Source organism: Schistocerca gregaria, chromosome 2 (genome assembly GCF_023897955.1).
Source record: "Schistocerca gregaria isolate iqSchGreg1 chromosome 2, iqSchGreg1.2, whole genome shotgun sequence".
Taxonomy (NCBI): Eukaryota; Metazoa; Arthropoda; class Insecta; order Orthoptera; family Acrididae; genus Schistocerca; species Schistocerca gregaria.
Genome location: NC_064921.1, coordinates 947,554,690 through 947,576,054, shown reverse-complemented (window position 1 = coordinate 947,576,054; position 21,365 = coordinate 947,554,690). Strand labels below are relative to the sequence as shown.

The following is a 21,365-nucleotide window of genomic DNA, read 5'->3' as shown; positions in this document are numbered from 1 at the left end:
TGGTAGGGAGAAAGAGCACGTTATCATGGATGGATAGTCATAGACAGCTGTAGAAATAACTTCGGGTGTACCCGAGGGAAGTGTGTTGGGTCCCTTGCTGTTCATGTTGTACATTTATGATCTTACAGACAATATTAATAGCAAGCAACCTCAGACCATTCATGGATGTTGCACTTACATACAACAAAGCACAGTCTGAATGAAGCTGTGCAATTATTCTGTCAGACCTTGATAAGAATCCAGTGTGGTACAATGATTGGCAACTTGCTTTAAATGTTCTGAAATGTAAAATAGTGTGCTTCACAGAATGAAAAATGGATAGTGAACAAATCCAGAGAAGGGCAGCATAAATGGTGGTAGATTTGTTTGATCCGTGGAAGAGTGTCACTGGGATGTTGAGAGAAGTGAACTGGCAGACTCTTGAAGATAGACGAAAACTATCATGAGACTGTCTACTAATGAAGTTTGAAGAACAGGCTTTAAATGATGACTATAAGAATATACTAAAAACTCCTACATACCACTTCCATAGCAAATGAAGATACAGGTAGAACAATTAAACCATGCACAGAAGCATTTATACAATCATTTTTCCCTTGCTCCATACATAAATGGAATGGGGAAAGAAACCCTAATAACTGGTACAATGGGATGTACCCTCTGCCATGCACTTAAGAGTGGTTCACAGAGTCTAAATGTAGAACCATGATTGTACGCAGTGGTATGCCTCTCCATTTGCAGCAAGTTGATGGCCACAAATGCTTTTCTTCATGGCTCACAAGATATGGTAATCACATCGGAAGAGATCGGGACTTTAGGGGGGATGAATAAGGGATAAGAGCTACCTGGGTTGTTTAGACTGCACAGCAGAAGTTTCGCTGGGAAGCCCTCACACATCCTCCATACAGTCTCTGTCTCTCGCCACGTGTTTTCCGTATGTTTGGAGCCATAAAGGAAGACATTTGTCGTCCATTTGCTTCACTCGAAGAGGTGCACGCCAGTGAACAGTCGTGGTTCTGTGGGCAACCGCAGATATTTTTCCGTGGATGCATTGACTGTTTTGTCTCACAGTGGGATAAATGTGTTAACTGTTATGGTGACTACTTTTGAAATAATTAGCAGTGTAGTTACTTTTCGCATTTTTCTAGTTTTCATTTGACTGCCCCTTTTATTCCTGAACTGAAGCTGTTGTTTTAGAAAGCCCTACTTTATTTTCAGAATTTGAATGTTTCGACTACCATCAATGTCAAGTAACTATCCCTGGGTTTGCTGTTCAGCTGGTGACAGTAAAGCTGCGCGTGGGACTTACATTGCCTTTTTGCAAAACATCTTTGTTTTTGTTTCACTTGATTGGTTGACCTCAGACATTTTGTTTTAGCAATATGACCAGAAGAACATCAGGAGAAGAGTTTATGATGCTTTGAATGTCCTTATGGCTATGAACATCATCTCCAAAGAAAAAAAAGAAATACGATGGCTGGGTTTACCTACAAATTCGCTTCAAGAATGCCTTACTTTAGAAAAGGACAAACAGAAAAGAATTGAAAGAATAAAAGTTAAAACACAACAGTTGCAGGACCTTATTTTACAGGTAAGATTTAATCCTTAACACACAGATCTCTACTTGGTATTTGTCGTGCAATATAAAATTGTTAGATTTTTTGGTAATAGTTTCACAGTATTGTCACGCTGCAACCATAGGAAAGTCCAAATCTCAAAGCAGGGTCGATAATAGAGTACAACACTCAGCACTGAAAGCATGTTTATTGAAACATCGTTGCTCAGCCAGAAGGGGGAGTGCTGTCAGTTATACAAATATCAACTGTTCCAAAATATACAAACGTAAGAAATTTTGAGAAACTTCCAGAAATGATAAATACTAAATAATTGCTGGTGGTCAGATTTGAACTGGCAACTAGCAGCACTACACCGTGCGATGCTAACTGCCTTGTCACATTGTATGCACCACAGCTCACAGGATTGCCCCCTCTCCTTGCTGTTCCAAAAATCTTATTCAGCACCATGGATCTAGATATTATCAGTTTTCCTTTGTATGGAGTACTGGCCAATCCTCACATTGTGGTTGTAATGTCACATCCTCTTCACTGTAATGTGCATCAAAACCTTCATGTCAAAGCTTGGCAATCATTGAGCACACCTCAAAGTTCCTTGAACAAGAAACACACAGCACAAATCTACAACTGAGTGCTATAGCTTTGGTTGGTACAGGGGGCTTGTATATCATCTCTGCGCTTTTGTCTTTCTGATAATTGGTCGTAATTGTATGCTTTGTGTGTGTCAGTTGAGCGGCAAAGGGTACAATAAAGCCTAAAATATTACAGTAACTTTACTAATAGTCTCACTTTCCACACAGGCGTACAAATACATACGAATATTTTGCCAGCTGTGCTTGGCATTTTAGAGCTTTCAGTGTTTCTCCTGAGTGCCCAGTGTCCATATAGGAACCAGCTGTCCTGCTTCTTCAGTCTTCACGTGTTTTGTAGATAGTCATCTATAGTATCATGTTGTTGGACCAGGAACAGTGTAGCCATTGTCATTTTGGCATCCCGACCATAAAGCAAAAAGAACTAGTGTCATCCTTCACTGTGTTGTACGCAAATGTCACGGGCAGCATTGTATACCATTCTTTCTGTTGGATATCGAAGTAAATCAAGAGCCTATCTGCCTACATCTTATTGAAGCATTCTGGGAGGCCATTCGTCATTGGGTAGTAGACAGTTGTCATCCTCTTGTTAACATATGTGAAATTATCTCTTGTACCGAGTCTCAATTGGAAAACTTTTCCACAATCAGGGATCATCACATGAGGTGCTCCATTCCATGGTTCAAAATGATGTCTTCTATAATGAATGCAGAAATTTCCACATATTCGGCAGTTGTCACAGCTTTGGTGGCAGCATAGCAGGTGGAGGTAGACAGCGCAGACTATTATCCATCAGTTCTTGTTTGTCGACTTTGGGAACTTCCTGAAGAGGTAGATTCTAATTGTGTGGAATGGTGCTGCTGCAGACAGAGTTTGTACCAAATATTCTGGAGGGAAATGTGACATTGTTTCCATCAGTAGTGTTTCTTGCAATGGGTATCACATTGTGTGACAGATCGGAAGAGACATGGCCAGTGATATCTGCGTCTGATTGTCCCTAGTCTACACAAATCCCAAGTGACTGACCAGATGTTGCAGTGTCATGGAAATACATTAGGATAGCTGGCTGCAAATGAGCTGCATAATCAGCAATAATTTCCACACCATTGGAATTCTGATACAAATATGTCACCTTTGTTGAATGATCGAGAAATTTTGGAAGCTCTTATACAGTATTCTATGTCCTAATTGAAATTTTTATAAGGTGGTTTCTTCTTCTTCAATGTTCATACAGTTTTCAGCAGCAGTGACATCTGCTGCAGTGATTACTCAGATTTCACCCAAGCTGCTGTCTTCTCCCAAAGGATTCCTTGGAAGCTAGTTGATATCCTTGTGTTGGCATCATTAGTTGTATACTACTGTGATGTTTTACTCCTGAAACTTTAGTGCCCATCGTACCAGTCGACCTGACAGACCCTTCGCGCTAGTTGGCCAGCACAGAGAATGGTGGTAGTCCTTTACAATTGTGAATGATTTGTCAAATACCACAACAATTTGTTAACACTTAGAAACCAGACACTTTGAAGAGTATTTGGTATAGGAAACTGGTCATTTGTGCCATTATTAAAAGCATCACTGGAAAATGTGTAATAAATGTATCATCAAGACTAATATATAATAAAACAGGACCAGACTTCAGAATTTATTTTTCATATTTACTTTAGTTCTGTGATAGATTACTAATTTTAAAATGATGACAGAAAGTATAATTGTCCACCCTAGAAAAAAAGTGCTAGGTGAGTTACTGAACAATTTCTTCCTCTTGAACTTCCAAAATTTCTTTATCATTCAACAGACATTGTGTATTTGTAACAGAATTACAGCAGAATGCAAAAAATTCCGTCAGTGTGATTGTGGTAGCTCAGCATTCAGATCGGCTGTTATTCTTGCTAATGTTTCTATCAAACTAATTCCAGAAATTGACAACAGACGGCAGCACCAGTCAAATGGCAGTCCCTTGACACCCGTACATTGTTCTCATATGAAGTTAGTTTTACTTTTTGGGTGATACAAGACTCACTCATCGAGCAATTTGCAGCATGACCTATACACGAGCTTTGTTTCCAAAGCGTTAACGAGTCAAACAACTTCTAACAACCCTACCACAACAAAGATCAGAATTTAGTAACGATTGTGGTGTTGCTCACGCTGCTAAATACTGCATTTTCGGGCAACAACAGTCATATTATGTGGCAGGTGTCATTAGAGCATTGTTAATAGTCATTTCATGTAATAATGAAAAAACTAGGCACTCATAGTTTTTGTTTTCCCACGCTGGTCTCGTATTATCATGGCTCAATAGTTGAAAATCTAGGTGGTTATGATTCCAAGCTCGGATGCAAAGAGGCCTAGGTTTTATTCTGTTATATTCAAAAGTTTTGTACATGCGCTTCACAAACCATTCTTCAAGATTACACTTTTGCAGGACAATGGTGATGTAAAAAAAAAAAAAAAAGCAATCAGCACTCCCAATTTAAGTTACACTTCCTTTTAATTGCAATATCACGTAAACACAAAACATCACTTTACAATACAAAACATACTTGAAAACATATTCCTCACAGTCACTGTTAAAGTTCACATTTTATAAGCGGACTATGTTATGCGTCTTTCCAACATGATGTCCAACACTTGACTTTAAGGTCCGACCCTCTAACAAGTTAACAACTAACTATCGCTTACGCGCCCAAAATTCAGAGTTACAAGTACGTCAAAGCTCATAGTGACAAAAGAAAGAATATACATAAGAGTAATATCATTGCAATATAAACATATCGATGTATCACAAATTAAATCAAATCTGAATGTTGTCTCAGAAGTATGTTAAGTAGTTAACAGAAATACAATCCGAAAACAAAGGAAGTAGGTTATAGTACGCTTGTTCACCCACTGCTTGAATACTGCTCAGCAGTGTGGGATCTGTACCAGATAGGGGTGATAGAAGAGATAGAGAAGATCCAACGGAGAGCAGCGCGCTTCGCTACAGGATCATTTAGTATTCACGAAAGTGTTACAGAGATGATAGATAAACTCCCGTGGAAAACTCTGCACAAGAGATGCTCAGTAGCTCGGTACGGGCTTTTGTTACAGTTTCGAGAACATACCTTTACTGAAGAGTCAAGCAGTATATTGCTCCCTCCTATGTATATCTCGCAAAGAGACCAGGAGGATAAAATCAGTGAGATTAGAGCCCTCACAGAAGCATACTGACAATCCTTCTTTCCACAAACAATAAGAGACTGGAATAGAAGGGAGAACCGATAGAGGTACTCAGGGTACCCTCCGCCACACAGAGTCAGTTGACTTGCGGAGTATGGATGTAGATGTAGAAATACAGTAGAATATTACTGGTATCAAGAGGTTCAGGTGAGGTGCCGTAATGGTTACGTAATTCAAGTACCATTTTAGACTGCAAACCAATCTTTCTCAGTTGTAGTCCACATCAGGTGGGAAGAGTATTATGGAAGCATAAGCTGTTACTTTTCCAACAACTTTTGAATATGCACTAGAACTATGCACATACAATAACCACTAGTGCCAGTGTGAAGTTCTGTATTGGCGTTCTTGTCCTGCAATGCTAGGACTGGAGACGATGATAGCACATCCTCAAGGACAAGAGATGATCTTTCTTGTATCTCATTCTAGGAAACCATGTGCAACAGGAATGGAACTCCGTCCCACAAACTGACATCGGCCACTTGTACAACACAATGCCTGTATATTTGCATGCTTGCATTCAACATTCTAGCAGTTACACTTAAAATGGCTTAGTTTTTTTGTGTGTGTGTGTGTGTGTGTGTGTGTGTGTGTGTGTGTGTGTGTGTGTGTGTGTGTGTCAGTCAGTATATTTAAAAACAAGACTCAAGACTGTGTGAGTGAAAGGAAAGTTCAACACCACATGGACAGGAAATGTGCGGTCTTTACATGTAGTATTTATTATTTCTTTGAACCTTAGTCAAATCACTGGAGCAGGTATGAAGGCAGTACAATATAAAGTTCCTCATCTGCCCTGACTTGTCCAGTGTTCTACAAGTGGTACAGCAAATATATCCAAAAGAAAATATGATTCAGACCATGTGTGATGTCTTCAGTGGATCAAAAACTAATACAAAAAGGTGGCAGTTTGGGATACAGCAAAGCGATGCAACAGACAAAGTGGCCCAACAAGATTTGAAGATGGCTTTGTAATACAGTGTGCTGTCCCCCAGCAGGCCATCATCTCGTCATCTTACATAAGTCATGCATCTAACTAATTAATGGAAAATCTCATATAAAGATGTGAAACAATTACTAACAAAGAGATAGAGGGGCTGGCCAGTACTTACCTCAGTTCACTGAGGTAAGTACTGGCCAGCCCCTCTATCTAGAGATCAGTCAACTATTCTCGCAAATGCCAATACCAGTGTAAACAGTGTAAAACTTGTTTTGAAATTGTGTGAAATGTTGGGTCGCATCCTGAAAGTGTTGAGGAGAGGTGGTCAACAAGCTGTGAGTGGATAGCTCAATCAGGCAGTTTAACAATTTTATTAACCACTTTTGAATGTCTTCTTTCAATGTGTCATTACAGAGACTTTCACAGTTGTCTGTGGATTTTAATTCACTATAAGCAATTAAGCCTTTGGGGATAGACATCTTCCCAATCGTGCAATTTGTGTGTTGACACCCACTATTGGTGCTGATGACCATGCTGTATAGTGCGCCAAATACATCATCAGCGTTAACAAAACCCTTCGATGCTTCATGTACTGAGCTTAATTCTTCATGAGCTACATAAGAAATTTATAAGCATTGAAATTCAAAAAAGGTGTGTCAGACAAGTGTTGCTGTTAGTTTCTTTGGTAATTGGTGTCATACAGGTATATCACATTTTGCCATTGTCCTAAATAACCATTATAAATCATGTACTGACATAGGGCAATGGGGGTGATCACAAGGCAATCCTAAAGAAACTGGCAACCACAATTGTAGATGTTCGAGCACAATGTCTTGGCATTTTTGTAAACGTTCAAACCCAGAAGTTTCATTTTCTTCTCCCTATCTTTATTCGCCTTGTAAGCAAAACATAGTATTTCAATTCACAACGATGTTATCTTCTGTTTTAGTATTCGCGTACCACTACACATTGTCATAGCAAATGTGTAAGCTCAGTTTTATCAAGAGCTCATGTAATGAAAAGTTTGTTCTGTCATGTTCTAAAAGCTTCTTCGGTCATGTTCTCTTTTATTGAGTCTGGTGTAAATGCACATAGAACTTCCACAATTAATTGGAGAAAATGACAGATCGCACTAGATCCTATGATACCAAAATAAGATTTTTGCAGCTTTCAAGCATGTAACTTATGATGGTAAGATGGAAGCCTGTACCCCATGGGATAATGTGAGGTATTACAACCAATGTAACACTTATTAATATGAATATAAGTGAACTAGGCTTTATAACACAGAAATAAAACTAGGATTCCTATGTGAGAAGTACAGATGCCACACAACACTGACAATGCAGAAATGATTGCGTGTGCTTCCTAATTATTCCTCACAAGTGATGTATTCACTCACCTTTATTCAAAATCCATTTTTAAAATCTTTTTTTGTCTTTCTAGGAAAATCTGAAAAACCTATTTATCATTCTCATTCTCCAGTAGTTTTATTTTGTTTGGCATTTGGTTAAGCACTCGTGTAGCCATCAATATACTGTGTGCATGTGCATGTACTTGTACTGGTCAGGTGTTCTGGTACCTGATGCTCCAGTGCGCACGCACGCACACACACACACACACACACACACACACACACACACACACACACAGTCTCAGCATTTTTTTAATTTTTTTATTTTGTACATCTTAGTTATATTCTAAATTAATATATTATATCCATGGAGATCTGCTGTAGTTGTGGGGATGGTTGATGTCTTATTGTGTTAATAGTATTTGACTTCTGGTATTATATCTACATGGGCTGCCAAAAATGTGGTTAACAGACACACAAAATGGGGATGCCACCCAACCAATGCGATGTTGGTATTTTCTGTAGCTGCTTGGTTGAATGTGAGTCTTCTTACAGCTTCCTTGAAACTTTGTAATCATTGACATTTGTCATGCTGGAACATAGTCACCAATACCTAGTTAATTTTCTATGCCAACATAGGCCATGTAGAGGGAATCTTTATAACCATCCAGAAACTCCAACTCCTCACCTGGTTCAGATACATTGATGATATCTTCATGATCTGGATTGAGGGTGAGGACCCTCTATCCACATTCTTCCAAAACATGAACACCTCCTCCCCTTGCATACACCCAATTTCTCCTCCCCTGTTCACACTCCAGCACAACTCAGCCTTGTATTCTGCCAGTGTACTTAGTCTTTTTAAATCTCCCCTTTTTCCCCCTCCCTACTCTCCGCCTAACCTCCTGCCTGCCCCCAGTTGCCCTACCCTCTCTTCACCATGTCCCTGTATGCTCCTGGAAGCAGCACTTCACCACCCTCCACTCCTACCCCACTATCCCTCTCCATCCCTGCCCCAGCATCTTCATAACCCCACCCCCCACCACACAAATTGCTTCTCCCATCATGCGCTGTTGCTTGCCGTCTGTCCTTGGCGGCCAGTGTGTGTGTGTGTGTGTGTGTGTGTGTGTGTGTGTGTGTGTGTGTGTGTGTGTGTGTGTTTTTCAGAAGGAGGCCTTTCGGCTGAAAGCTTGCTTCCTTAGCAGTCTCTTTGTTGTGCCTGTCTGTAACCCAGCTTGTCCACTGTATGGTGAGTAGCAGTCTAGTCTTTTCATAATATTTTTTATCTTCAGTCTTTCAAGAACTGAAGAATTTTTCTCATGCAATTTCTTACCTTTCTCAGAACTGCAAATCTTATTTTGTTATTAGGAAAGTGGCAAATATCTATCTTCCTCCCCTTTTTAATTTGAATTCACCTTAAGGACTTCACACAAACTCACTTTTGCATAAACAAGTGAGATTGTGTATTGCGTTGTTATTTTATGAGTAGGTAGTTGCTTAAACCATTCTGGATTGTGGACTGCAGACAAGTGTCTCATTGTGTCATCCATTCTTGTTGAAGTTGGAAGTGTGTATGTGATAGTTCAGAAAAAAATTACTAAAGTGAAGCTAAGTATTCATCTTGAAGTAAAACATGTCATGTCTCAATATGGTGAGGAAGTATTTTTGACTGATGTTAAAATACTGTGTTGTAAATTGTGAAAAGTAAGAGTTACTTGTGGACCGTTCATTTAATGTTCAGTGGCATGGTTCAGTAGATAAACACTACAGAAAATACAACTAAGGGCATTCCACCAGTCTTTTTCGCCATTTCGTGAAGAACAGTTTTCCTTCATGCTGACATCCCTTAAGTAAATTAAATCATCCAGAATTCTGTGAATTCTTGGAAGAGTACACAAGAAGTAGTCTTCCCCATTATTCCACCTTACGAAGCCACTACACCAGCCCAAGACATGAGGAAAAAAAGTGTGTCTGTTGATGAAACCACAGACTTTGTTGAAAGATATATTGCAAATGTCATTGTGGGAACTTTGGAAGAAGATGGTCCAGATGAAAAGTTTCTAATAGACTGTGGACATTTTATAAAAAGTAACTCTCTTTCACCATTTATAAATAGTCCGACATATCTGTGTGTACCATACGGCCCATAGGCATTAAGCAAAACAAACAACTTCTCTTTGTAACAGATGATGTTCTTTATATGATGAAAGCTGCCGATTCGTTTGGAGCATTACATAGTGTAATAGGGCATGGTACTTGTTTAGCTCACACCTTACAGATTTGCAGAAGAGATTTGTAGTAAATGCAGTTTTTTGACAGATTTATTTAGTGTGTTGAAAAGGTATTTTTGAAAAGCCCTTGATGTGTTGCAACATTCAAGTTGTTAACTCCAGACATTTGCTTCCCATCTCCAATTTTTACAAGATGGAGCCGCAGATTGATGCCTGCAGCTGTTAGTACCAGAACTTCAATGTTATGAAAAGTGGCATTGATTCAAGTGATAGCAATGAAGCCACTTCAATTGTACCAGTGCAAGAATTAATGTCTAATGCTAAGTCAGGCAAACTTTCATACATAAAATCAAATTTTGGATTTATTCCTGTTGCCATAACTGCTTTGAAGCAACTGGAACAAGTGAAGCAATTGTGGATAAATTAGTTGATGTGGTAAAGTGAGAAAACAGTATGTAAGGAAGTGGGAAACAGGAAAAAGGGCGGAGGGGGGGGGGGGTGTATCTTACACGTGTATTTCATTTAAGGGGTGGGGCATGTATCATACACTGTGTTTTATTTTAGTGACTTCGTTGGGTGACAAGTTCTATCTTGATTATTTAGATTTAACTTTGTTTGTTATTGTCCATTTTAAGTATACTCCTTTTGTGTGAGCTGAAGAAGAAAGTAGTTTTCAAACTGCAAGCCTTCATTTTTATTCGAAAATTTGCCCACGGTATTCATTGTACGTTGCAGCTCAGACCTCATAGGTTCAAGTAAAAACAAAGATGTGCTACACACACACACACACACACACACACACACACACACACAGCACAACACAACAAAGGTTAACTGTGTTCTGATAATGTTAATAAAAAGCACACATCATCATCAAATTCCATAGTTTAGCTTATTTTGTGCATTTTATTCTTAAATAGTTTATCATCATAAACTGACTTGCTAATCTATTTTAAAAGAAAAGTTTTCTCTCTTTTTAACATTGTTAGGACATATTTTTATATTGTTCTACATATTTTTTGTAAATTTTTATTCATAACAGCATGTTTTTTGTAAATATCTTGGTGATTTCTGGGTCATAAAAATCCTAGCACCATTTGTCATAATCTGTGCTATTGTGTTTGAGTGCTCTCGCCATTTTGCATTCAATTTGTCTTTGAATACTGGTTTGAGGACATTTAAAAGATATGACACTTGTACTCCTAGATGTTACCTCTTTATGCAGTAAGTGTTGGTTTTGCTAGCTGGTATGTACTTTCCTTTGCAGAAGAGCTGCAGTGAGTTTTTATACAGCTTTTATCCAGTTGTGAACTTTAATATCAAGTTAATGGTTTCATATGCCACAAGACGATAGTCTCTTCCATTGTAGAGTTATCTCAATAATTAAAGTGCAAATCTGAAATGTATGATGCACACAAACCCATCATAGATACTTCTCAGTATACAGAAACGCTTTAATGTCTAGATAAGTTCCTGTTATAATTGTGGTTTCCTTAGCCAGCATTAATTTCTTATCCATTTTGAATAGTACGTTGTTAACAACTGTTTGCAATTTATTGATTTGGCAATTAAAAAATAAATACTGTACTATGGTAGCATGGTGGACTGGGTTGACAAAGTGAGCAGACAAGGGAAGGCAAAACAACACAATTACACCCCCCCCCCCCCCCTCCCGATTCACTTTTGAGGGGTAAAGCATAACCCAAAAGGTAATTCAGTATATGAGGTTTAGGGGGAATAGATTCAAAACCATGAAATATGTTTCATATAAAAGTTGTTCTTGAAAACTATATAATCAAATTTTGAAAAAAATTACCCTACCACCATTAACGAGTTTTGCAAAATGGAAACTTCGTTACAACATAAATGGAAAAACTTTCACACCACATACACATTTTTCGAAAATAAGTTGTACACAATGTGCTGTCAGAGTATGTCCAACATACCTAATTAAAATTTCTAAGCATTCATTATTATTCTAGTTATTTGTTCTACATATTTGTGCTGTATTACGTAAATTATTATTTTATGTTCCCACGTCTGTGTTTTCTGTCAATTCAAAATAACTCAGTAGTACAATACAAAATCGTTACAGCAATGAAAACATTCCCGCTTCCATGGTTGATGTCTTTTAACCCATGCTTGTGTGGTGGCAGGGGTAAGCCAAATCAAACCCTGGTAGAGCAAAAAAATTTCATTTGCCAGTATTTGGGCACAGAGGGAGGAAAGGTGGTGGTGTCAAGTTCTTGATCACCAGACTTCGCACCATTGACCTGGTTTAAAAACAAAACGCCTCCACAGTGTCTCATGAAGTGTGAGTATGTAACACTGCTGATCGTGATCTATCCATCAGTAAGCTTTGTGGCCCCGTTAGTGCTATTCACAAGGGGTAGTCTATGCACTGGATTTCACCCACCCTTATCTGTCGTCGGCACCACCATCACCCCTGCCTCTACCGCCATCATCGTCCAACACACACATTTCACCATATAGTGCACTCCCCCCCCCCCCCCCCCAAAATCTCTCTCTCTCTCTCTCTCTCTCTCTCTCTCTCTCTCTCTCTCTCTCTCTCTCTCTCTCTCTCTCTCACAGTATTACAAACATTGTAGTGGAGTGTGTTACAAATAAATAAATAAATAAATAAACAAAAATGAAAACCTGTAAAGAAATGCTTAAAACATAATGTTTTTGTAAACCATACTCACAAAATGAACATGTAATACACACAGTGGGAAAGGCAACAAAAACAAAGTTCAGCAGGTGTCGCAAATTGTGGCGAACAATCCTCAAAATAGTTTGATTTGTACCAGACAATTTTCGGTACACTGGAAAACCTCGGCAAATAGAATTGGTTATTTACTAATGACTGCATACTGTTTCTCAAATGGAGAGTCACATCATAATCATGCTGCAGAATTAGATCCGAAAATCTTCTCATGAAGTTCTTCCAACATTGAAAGCTGTATGTGTCTTAACAGCATTACCTATCCTGTTGAGCCTTCTGGGATCACCAGATGAAAAACTTCCTTGTCCTCAGGTAAGACACTCAAAATAGTTCTTTCACACTGATCACACCATAAATCTAACAGTAATACAGATTTTTCTCATGTATTGGGAAAGATAACTTCTGTCAAATACCTTTTGATGTGGTTAGAAGTTAGTTTACAACATTTCAATGCTGTTACAAGACTCTTTTTGGCATTTCAAAAACAGATTCTCTAATTCTCAGTCCAAACTCAGGTGGGCAAACAGTTTACCAGCTGCAGAGACTGTAGCCTGAATCAAGTAACTGAAGGCAATGACTGTGCCATGGATTTAAATGTCTTTGCACCCTTATGGAACAAAGTATATCCAGAGCGCAACTCCAGATTGAATTCGCTCTGATCAGAGATGTACTCTCTTTCAGTCCCCAAAACACTGATGTGCTCCAAACTTGCATGACAAATCGTAAAATGACCTAATTGAGATCATTTTTATCTTTTATATAGTGTCTAGTTATAAACTCGGTTTTTCTGAGTTGCAATTCTACGAACCTTTTTTAAAATTTGATAGCCATTTGGGACTTGCCTTGAAATTATGGAATTTAATTTCCTTTCTCATGTGCAAGACCAATATTTGAATGTCAATGTCATGGATCACCAGTTGATGATCCGTAGGCTCTAGAAAAGTCCAGCAGTGTATTATCTTCATATTATCACATTTTGAGCCACTGTAGAGAATATACTTTTCCCAGGGATACAGCTGTTTCACTGACTTAACTTTGTATTGTTTATCCTGCACGGCTGAAAGCAATCTTTTCCCCTTATTTCCATTTTTCCAAAATTCAGTCACAGATTTCTTATATTAGAAATTTAATTCACTTTGTAAAGAAACATTGCCAGAGATGGGCTCCTCATGTGTTACAGATAAGCCATCACTATCAATCGTTGCTACACCATGGAGCTGCACTGCATCAAACATAGCCCATTATCTTTTTCCGTAGTAGTCAAATGTCCATCCATGCTGTCACAAATCAATGCTACATGGGTGTCTTTCAGTTCCACTTCCTGAAAATAGATGGAACTCTAGGGGAATTCCATGCTGTTGAAAGATTGGGCAAGTATTAACCGGGTTAACAATTGGCATCTTCCCTATTTGTAAACATAGCCTCATGTCAGTTCAGCAATACAGGTTCAGTGGATACTGACAAGTACAAGTGGTTCAAAGAAGAATCCACAGAAATGTTTGTGTTAGTGACATGTAGTAATCCAAAGAGAGTTCTGTGAGAGAGAGGTCTTGAAGAGTGTAGTGGGGTCCAGAAGTCGTGTGGTGATACAATCTTGTCTTGTTGTAGTATCAAGCAGCAGATGAGACTGCTGCAGAGCTGTCAGCACCGGCTTATATGACAGGAGGCACCCTTGAGAAGACAGCAGCATGTACAGCTCTGGTCATATTCGCAACATGTTATGATGTTGCCAACTAGCAACACAGCGTTGTACGGTATGAGCTGCTAGTTGGCAAACCTCGTTATACTGCAGGCCACAAACTGCATCATCTCTGGGCTGCTGCTAGTGAGAGGGGGTGCCGGACAGGATCGGGCCCTGGAGGTGGTAACAGTATGCGTTATCACATGTTGCAATCCTTTTGTAATCTTCAAATAATAATCTTCAGAAAAATTTAGTAATTTATGAAACAAGTCCTGAAAGCACCGTCATTGTGCCATGAAGAACTTGTCACAGCAACCATTTTAGACGGATAGCACACAAAGCAGTACTTACTCAAACGCACCAACCCAACAGACTGGTGTTTGCTGACATTACATATGCTGTTTGATTGTTTGTGAGATCTTCTCTTTGAGAACCTTATGAGATGCACCACAAAGAGAAATTCGTTTACCTAGTTCAGCCACCAGTCTCTGCAGCTGACAAATTGCTTATGCCATATTTCCATAGAAACTAATGTAGAGGTTGGACCAAGAATTCAAGAATCTCTTTATGAAGCCCTGAATGCTCTTGTGACGGCATCATAATCGGGTAAGCCAACAACCAATCAATCAAACGACATTTGACAGAAGTTGTCTTCCCTGGTGTGGGAGAAAATTCATTCCCTTTTGTGTGCATGGTGTAAATCAGGGATTCCCAAAGTGGTCAACATAAACGAAAACTGATTTTGGGGGTCGACGAGGTCTAAAAATCGACACCTATTAAATTAACACAAGTTCTTATTTAAAACTTTCAAGATAGGAAGAAACTAAAGATAGGCCCCCTTATTCATAATAGTCTGCTAACTTAAAGCATTGCTAATTCTCACTCTATCTTCTTCTATTGACCTAAGTCAGAATAAAAAATAACACTCTGTAGCAGCTGTTTTAAGTTAGCGGATCATTATGAATAAGTGGGTTGATCTTAAAAGTAGGTAATTTGGCCATGGGGGTCGGAGGTAACAGTTCATTTTGGAAAAGGGGTCACTGGTCCAAAATAGTTTGGGGATCCCTGGTCCAAAATAGTTTGGGGATCCCTGGTGTAAATAAACATCATGTTGTAAGAATTTCTTTACTAATTATCATTATTGTAACGATTTTGTATCATAATAATGAGTTACTTAAGATTTTCAATCAACAAGATAGAGTTATGTTAAACAATAAACTAAAGAGAAAGGAAAGAAAAATTAATTTATAGTGTATTACAACTGTTTAAAATATGAAACAAGATAAGTAAACAAATAATTAGAATAATAATGAATGCTTATAGATTTGAATTAGGTATGTTGCACATACTTCAACATCATCGTTGTTTTCCAAAAATGGTTGTTCAGAAACCAGCTTTATTACAACTGGGTGTATGTGGGGTGGAAGCTTCTTTAACTTAAGTTGTAACAAAAGTTTCCGTTTTGCAAAATTGATTAATGTTGGTGGGGTAACTTGAAAATTTTCAAAAATTTTCCTAAGTTGATTATAAAGTTTTCAAGAAATTCAGTAACATTTCAATTTTTATATGAAACACATTTCTTTTATTTCATGGTTTTGAAGCTATTCCCTGTAAGCCTAATATGCCAAATTACCTTTTTGGGTGCTCTTTACCCGTTAACAGTGAAATTGGGCTCATAATAGTGTAACTGGGTGCAAACAAAAAATGTGTATTGCATTATATTGCACAGTCTAGACATGTGCCTCGTTTTGTCAAGATCATTCATTGACACTTGGGAATGTTTCCTTATTGCTCTTATAATACTGAGGAATATAAGGATGAAACAAACTGTTGTGACAGATGCCCTCCCTTTTGAGAAAAGAATATGCCTTCGTATCTAAATCCTCCTTAAACGCGATCAGGCGTATAAAAACTAAAACTACATAGGATAGACCGCTTAACTCTAGATTAAAATGCTGGAACTGGCCAGAGCATGGCTTGTGCTCTATTTAATTTGATGTGCCGAATAACATAACTGTTACTATGAAAGATGCTAAAACTGTAAGTATAAAAACAAATGCACATGAGAAAATGCACTACACTACTGTGTTTTCATGATGTGATGCTGGTACTAAATTTAATCTAGTGATCATTTTCAAGTGCTAAACAATGCCAAAAACTTTTGAAATCCTGTCAGATGTTGTTGTTCATGTACATAACAAGGGTTTGATGGATGAAGCTGTTATGAAATTATGGATTAAGACTGAAATTATGGATTAACAGAGAGAAGGAAAGGCACTTTACTGAAGGAGAATTCCCTTCTTGTGCTAAATCAGTTTAGTAGTCATTTGAAAAATTCTGTGAAAGAGAAATTGAGACAGGCAAATACAGAGCCTGCTGTTAATCTGGTAGGATTTGCTTCACAATTGCAACTTCTTGATGTCTCGATAAATAAACCATTTAAAGTATGTATGAGAGTGGAATGGAACAATGAATGATGGGTGAATCCCAATATGAATTCACACCGAAGGGAGCTTTAAAACGACCTACAATCAAACAAGAGTGTCAGTGGTTAAAACAGTTGTGGTGTATAGTGAGAGAAGACATTATTGTTAAATCTTTCAAGAATTGCAGCATAAGTAATATTCTCAATGAGAGTGAAGGCCATCTTATATATGACAAAGACAAAGAAGAAGAAGAAAGTTCAAATGACTACTTTAAGGTGTTTTAAAAGTCACTTCAGTTTTATAAACTAAGATTTTTCTGCAATCTGCCTTTTGCAATACAGTAACAAATATGGCAATTATTTAATTGCTTGCAATATAAGGTGTGTCTGTCCATAAAATACGGTACTTTGTTCTGAATGCACTGGTTTCTGTTCAAATTGACAGTATGTCAGGATTACGTGATACAATAATTATTATTGACTTGACTGGTGGAATTTGTATTCTCATGTCATTTGGCACGAAGTATGTTGTGGGCTTTATTTTTGTTGACAGAGGCTGCACGTCTTTCCAGTTGCAAATGGTAGTCTGCAGCTCACTGTCTAGAGGCTACCGTTGCTGCCTGTGGATCACTTGGTCCTGGGTTAGATTCCTAGGCAGGTCAGGGATTTTGTCCTCCTGGGAACTGGGTGTTTGTGATGTCCTCATCATTCGGGAAAATGGCGACTGGACAGTGAAAAAGATTGGGAATTTGTACGCGCAGTTGAGTGCTCCACGAACCAAATTTCATCATCTTCCAGTTGCAAATGGTAGAAGTACCAACGTGGCCTGCAACGACAGTTGAGGATGTATATCTTTTGAACTCCACCAGAATTAATTTAAATTTTTCTTCCATTGACTAATTGAGATGTCAGTTCTTTAAAAGTTTCATATTATTATGCTGACATGTATGGTTAAACGATGATGGTGTGCTCTTGGGTTCTGGAGGTAAAATAGTCCCCCATTCAGATCCCCAGGCGGGGACTACTCAAAAGGACATCATTATCAGGAGAAAGAAAGCGTGTTCTACAGATTGGAGCGTGGAATGTCAGATCCCTTAATCAGGCGGGTAGGTTAGAAAATTTAAAAAAAGAAATGAATAGGTTAATGTTAGATATAGTGGGAATTAGTGAAGTTCGGTGGCAGGAGGACCAAGACTTTTGGTCAGGTAAATACAGGGTTATAAATACAAAATCAAATAGGGGTAATGCAGGAGTAGGTTTAACAATGAATAAAAAAAAATAAGAGTGTGGGTAAGTTACTACAAACAGCCTAGTGAACACATTATTGTGGCCAAGATAGACACGAAGCCCACGCCTACTGCAGTAGTACAAGTTTATGTGCCAACTAGCTCTGCAGATTATGAAGAAATTTAAGAAATGTATGATGAGATAAAAGAAATTATTCAGGTAGTGAAGGGAGACGAAAATTTAATAGTCATGGGTGACTGGAATTCTATAGTAAGAAAAGGAAGAGAAGGAAACGTAGTAGGTGAATATGGATTGCAGGTAAGAAATGAAAGAGGAAGCTGCCTGGTAGAATTTTGCAAAGAGCACAAATTAATCCTAGCTAACACTTGGCTCAAGAATCATGAAAGAAGGTTGTATACATGGAAGAACCCTGGAGATACTAGAAGGTTTCAGATAGATTATATAATGGTAAGACAGATAGGAACCAGATTTTAAATTGTAAGGCATTTCCAGGGGCAAATGTGGACTCTAACCACAATCTATTGGTTATGACCTGTAGATTAAAATTGAAGAGACTGTAAAAAGGTGGGAACTTAAGGAGATGGGACCTGGATAAATGGAAAGAACCAGTGGTTGTACAGAGTTTCAGGGAGAGCATAAGGGAACAATTGAAAGGAATGGGAGAAAGAAATACAGTAGAAAAAGAATGGGTAGCTTTGAGGGATGAAGTAGTGAAGGCAGCAGAGGATCAAGAAGGTAAAAAGACGAGGGCTAATACAAATCCTTGGGTAACAGAAGAAATATTGAATTTAATTGATGACAGGAGAAAATATAAAAATGCAGTGAATGAAGCAGGCAAAAAGGAATACAAACGTCTCAAAAATGAGATCGACAGGAAGTGCAAAATGGCTAAACAGGGATGGCTAGAGGACAAATGTATGTATGTAGAGGCTTATCTCATAAGGGGTAAGATAGACACTACATACAGGAAAATTAGAGAGACCTTTTGGAGTAAAGAGAACCACTTGCATGAATATCAAGAGCTCCGATGGAAACCCAGTTCTAAGCAAAGAAAGGAAAGCAGAAAGGTGGAAGGAGTATATAGAGGGTCTATACAAGGGCGATGTTCTTGAGGACAATATTATGGAAATGGAAGAGGTGGTAGATGAAGATGAAATTGGAGATATGATATTGCGTAAAGAGTTTGACAGAGCATTGAAAGACCTGAGTCAAAACAAGGCCCCGGGGGTAGACAACATTCCATTAGAACTACTGAGAGCCCTGGGAGAGCCAGTCCTGACAAAACTCTACCATCTGGTGAGGAAGATGTATGAGACCGGCGAAGTACCCTCAGACTTCAAGAAGAATATAATAATTCCTATCCCAAAGAAAGCAGGTGGTGACAGATGTGAAAATTACCTAACTATCAGTTTAATAAGTCACAGCTGCAAAATACTAATGCGAATTATTTACAGACGAATGGAAAAACTTGTAGAATCTGACCTCGGGGAAGATGAGTTAGTTTGGGTTCCGTAGAAATGTTGGAACACGGGAGGCAATAATGACCCTACGACTTATCTTGGAAGAAAGATTAAGGAAAGACAAACCTACGTTTCTAGCATTTGTAAACTTTGAGAAAGCATTTGACAATGTTGACTGGAATACTCTCTTTCAAATTCTGAAGGTGGCAGGAGTAAAATACATGGAGCGAAAGGCTATTTACAATTTGTACAGAAACCAGATGGCAGTTATGAGAGTCGTGGGGTATGAAAGGAAGAAGTGGTTGGGAAGGGAGTGAGGCAGGGTTGTAGCCTATCCCCGATACTATTCAATCTGTATATTGACCAAGCAGTAAAGGAAACAAAAGAAAAGTTCGGAGTAGGTATTAAAATCCACGGAGAAGAAATAAAAACTTTCAGGTTCGCCGATGACATTGTAATTCTGTCAGAGACAGCAAAGGACTTGGAAGAGCAGTTGAACGGAATGGACAGTGTCTTGAAAGGAGGATATAAGATGAACATCAACAAAAGCAAAACGAGGATTATGGAATGTAGTCAAATTAAGTTGGGTGATGCTGAGGGAATTACATTAGGAAATGAGACACTTGAAGTAGTAAAGGAGTTTTGCTATTTGGGGAGCAAAATAACTGCTGATGATCGAAGTAGAGAGGATATAAAATGTAGACTGGCAATGACAAGGAAAGGGTTTCTGAAGAAGAGAAATTTGTTAACATCTAGTATAGATTTAAATGTCAGAAGGTCGTTTCTGAAAGTATTTGTATGGAGTGTAGCCATGTATGGAAATGGAATGTGGATGATAAACAGTTTAGACAAGAAGAGAATAGAAGCTTTCGAAATGTGGTGCTACAGAAGAATGCTGAAGATTAGATGGGTAGATCACATAACTAATGAGGAGGTATTGAATAGAATTGGGGAGAAGAGGAGTTTGTGGCACAACTTGACTAGAAGAAGGGACCGGTTGGTAGGACATGTTCTGAGGCATGAAGGGATCACCAATTTAGCATTGGAGGGCAGCGTGGAGGGTAAAAATCATAGAGGGACACCAAGAGATGAATACACTAAGCAGATTCAGAAGGCTGCAGTAGGTACCAGGAGATGAAGAAGCTTGCACAGGATAGAGTAGCAAGGAGAGCTGCATCAAATCAGTCTCAGGACTGAAGACGACGATGACAACATTATCAATTGCTTTCTTAAAACCCACAAATGCAAGATGGATTTTACTGCTGACCTCTTCTCTCTTTTCTGTAACTTGCACATTAACCAAACAGTAGTCAGCACTAGTCACAAACATGGCGAGTTCAGATGCGGGGTGAGCTTTCTGTGTGTTGGGGTTTGACAAAAACTAGTGTGTTACAGCTGTTCAACGGATGTTGAGAACTAAGTACGGTAATAAATCACCAACAAGGAAGGCCATTTACAGATGGCATAACAAATTCGTTAAGATGAGTTTCTTGTGCCCGGCAAAGAGAAGCGGATATCCCTGTGTGAGTGACGTGAATGTGGAACGTATTCAATTAGTGTATTGACGTGTGCTGGGTCACTCATGGTTCACATATCGAATGTTGGGGGGGGGGGGGGGGGCACATCTTACAGAGTTTCTCTTCAAAATGCAATATGTACAACATCCGTACAGTGTTTAGTTCTTGTGCAATAAATAATTGAAAGTGTTCCCATACTTTATGTACACCCTGTATTTGCTTGCTTGGAAGGATTGAGTTCAGTCCATTGATCTCTGTAAAAATCTGTAGCTAGCTACTTCTATCAAATAATCAGGCTTTCAATTCAAAGTTGTGATCTTAAAAACATGAACCTCGTGCGACAGCTCCAGAAAACTGGGTTTTAATTTTTACTCCAGGTTATCATCTGATATCAGTATGAAGAGATG

The 21,365-nt window shown here is 38.6% G+C and overlaps 1 protein-coding gene across 1 annotated transcript in view; it reads left to right on the top strand.

Annotated features, from left to right (window-relative positions):
* The window catches only part of LOC126335409 (transcription factor Dp-1-like), a 172,459-nt gene that overhangs the window by 111,453 nt on the left and 39,641 nt on the right, over positions 1 to 21,365 (top strand). Inside the window, exon 7 of the mRNA XM_049998677.1 lies at positions 1,379 to 1,591. Coding sequence (XP_049854634.1) covers positions 1,379 to 1,591 — 213 coding nt within the window. The remainder of the gene's footprint in view (positions 1 to 1,378; positions 1,592 to 21,365) is intronic.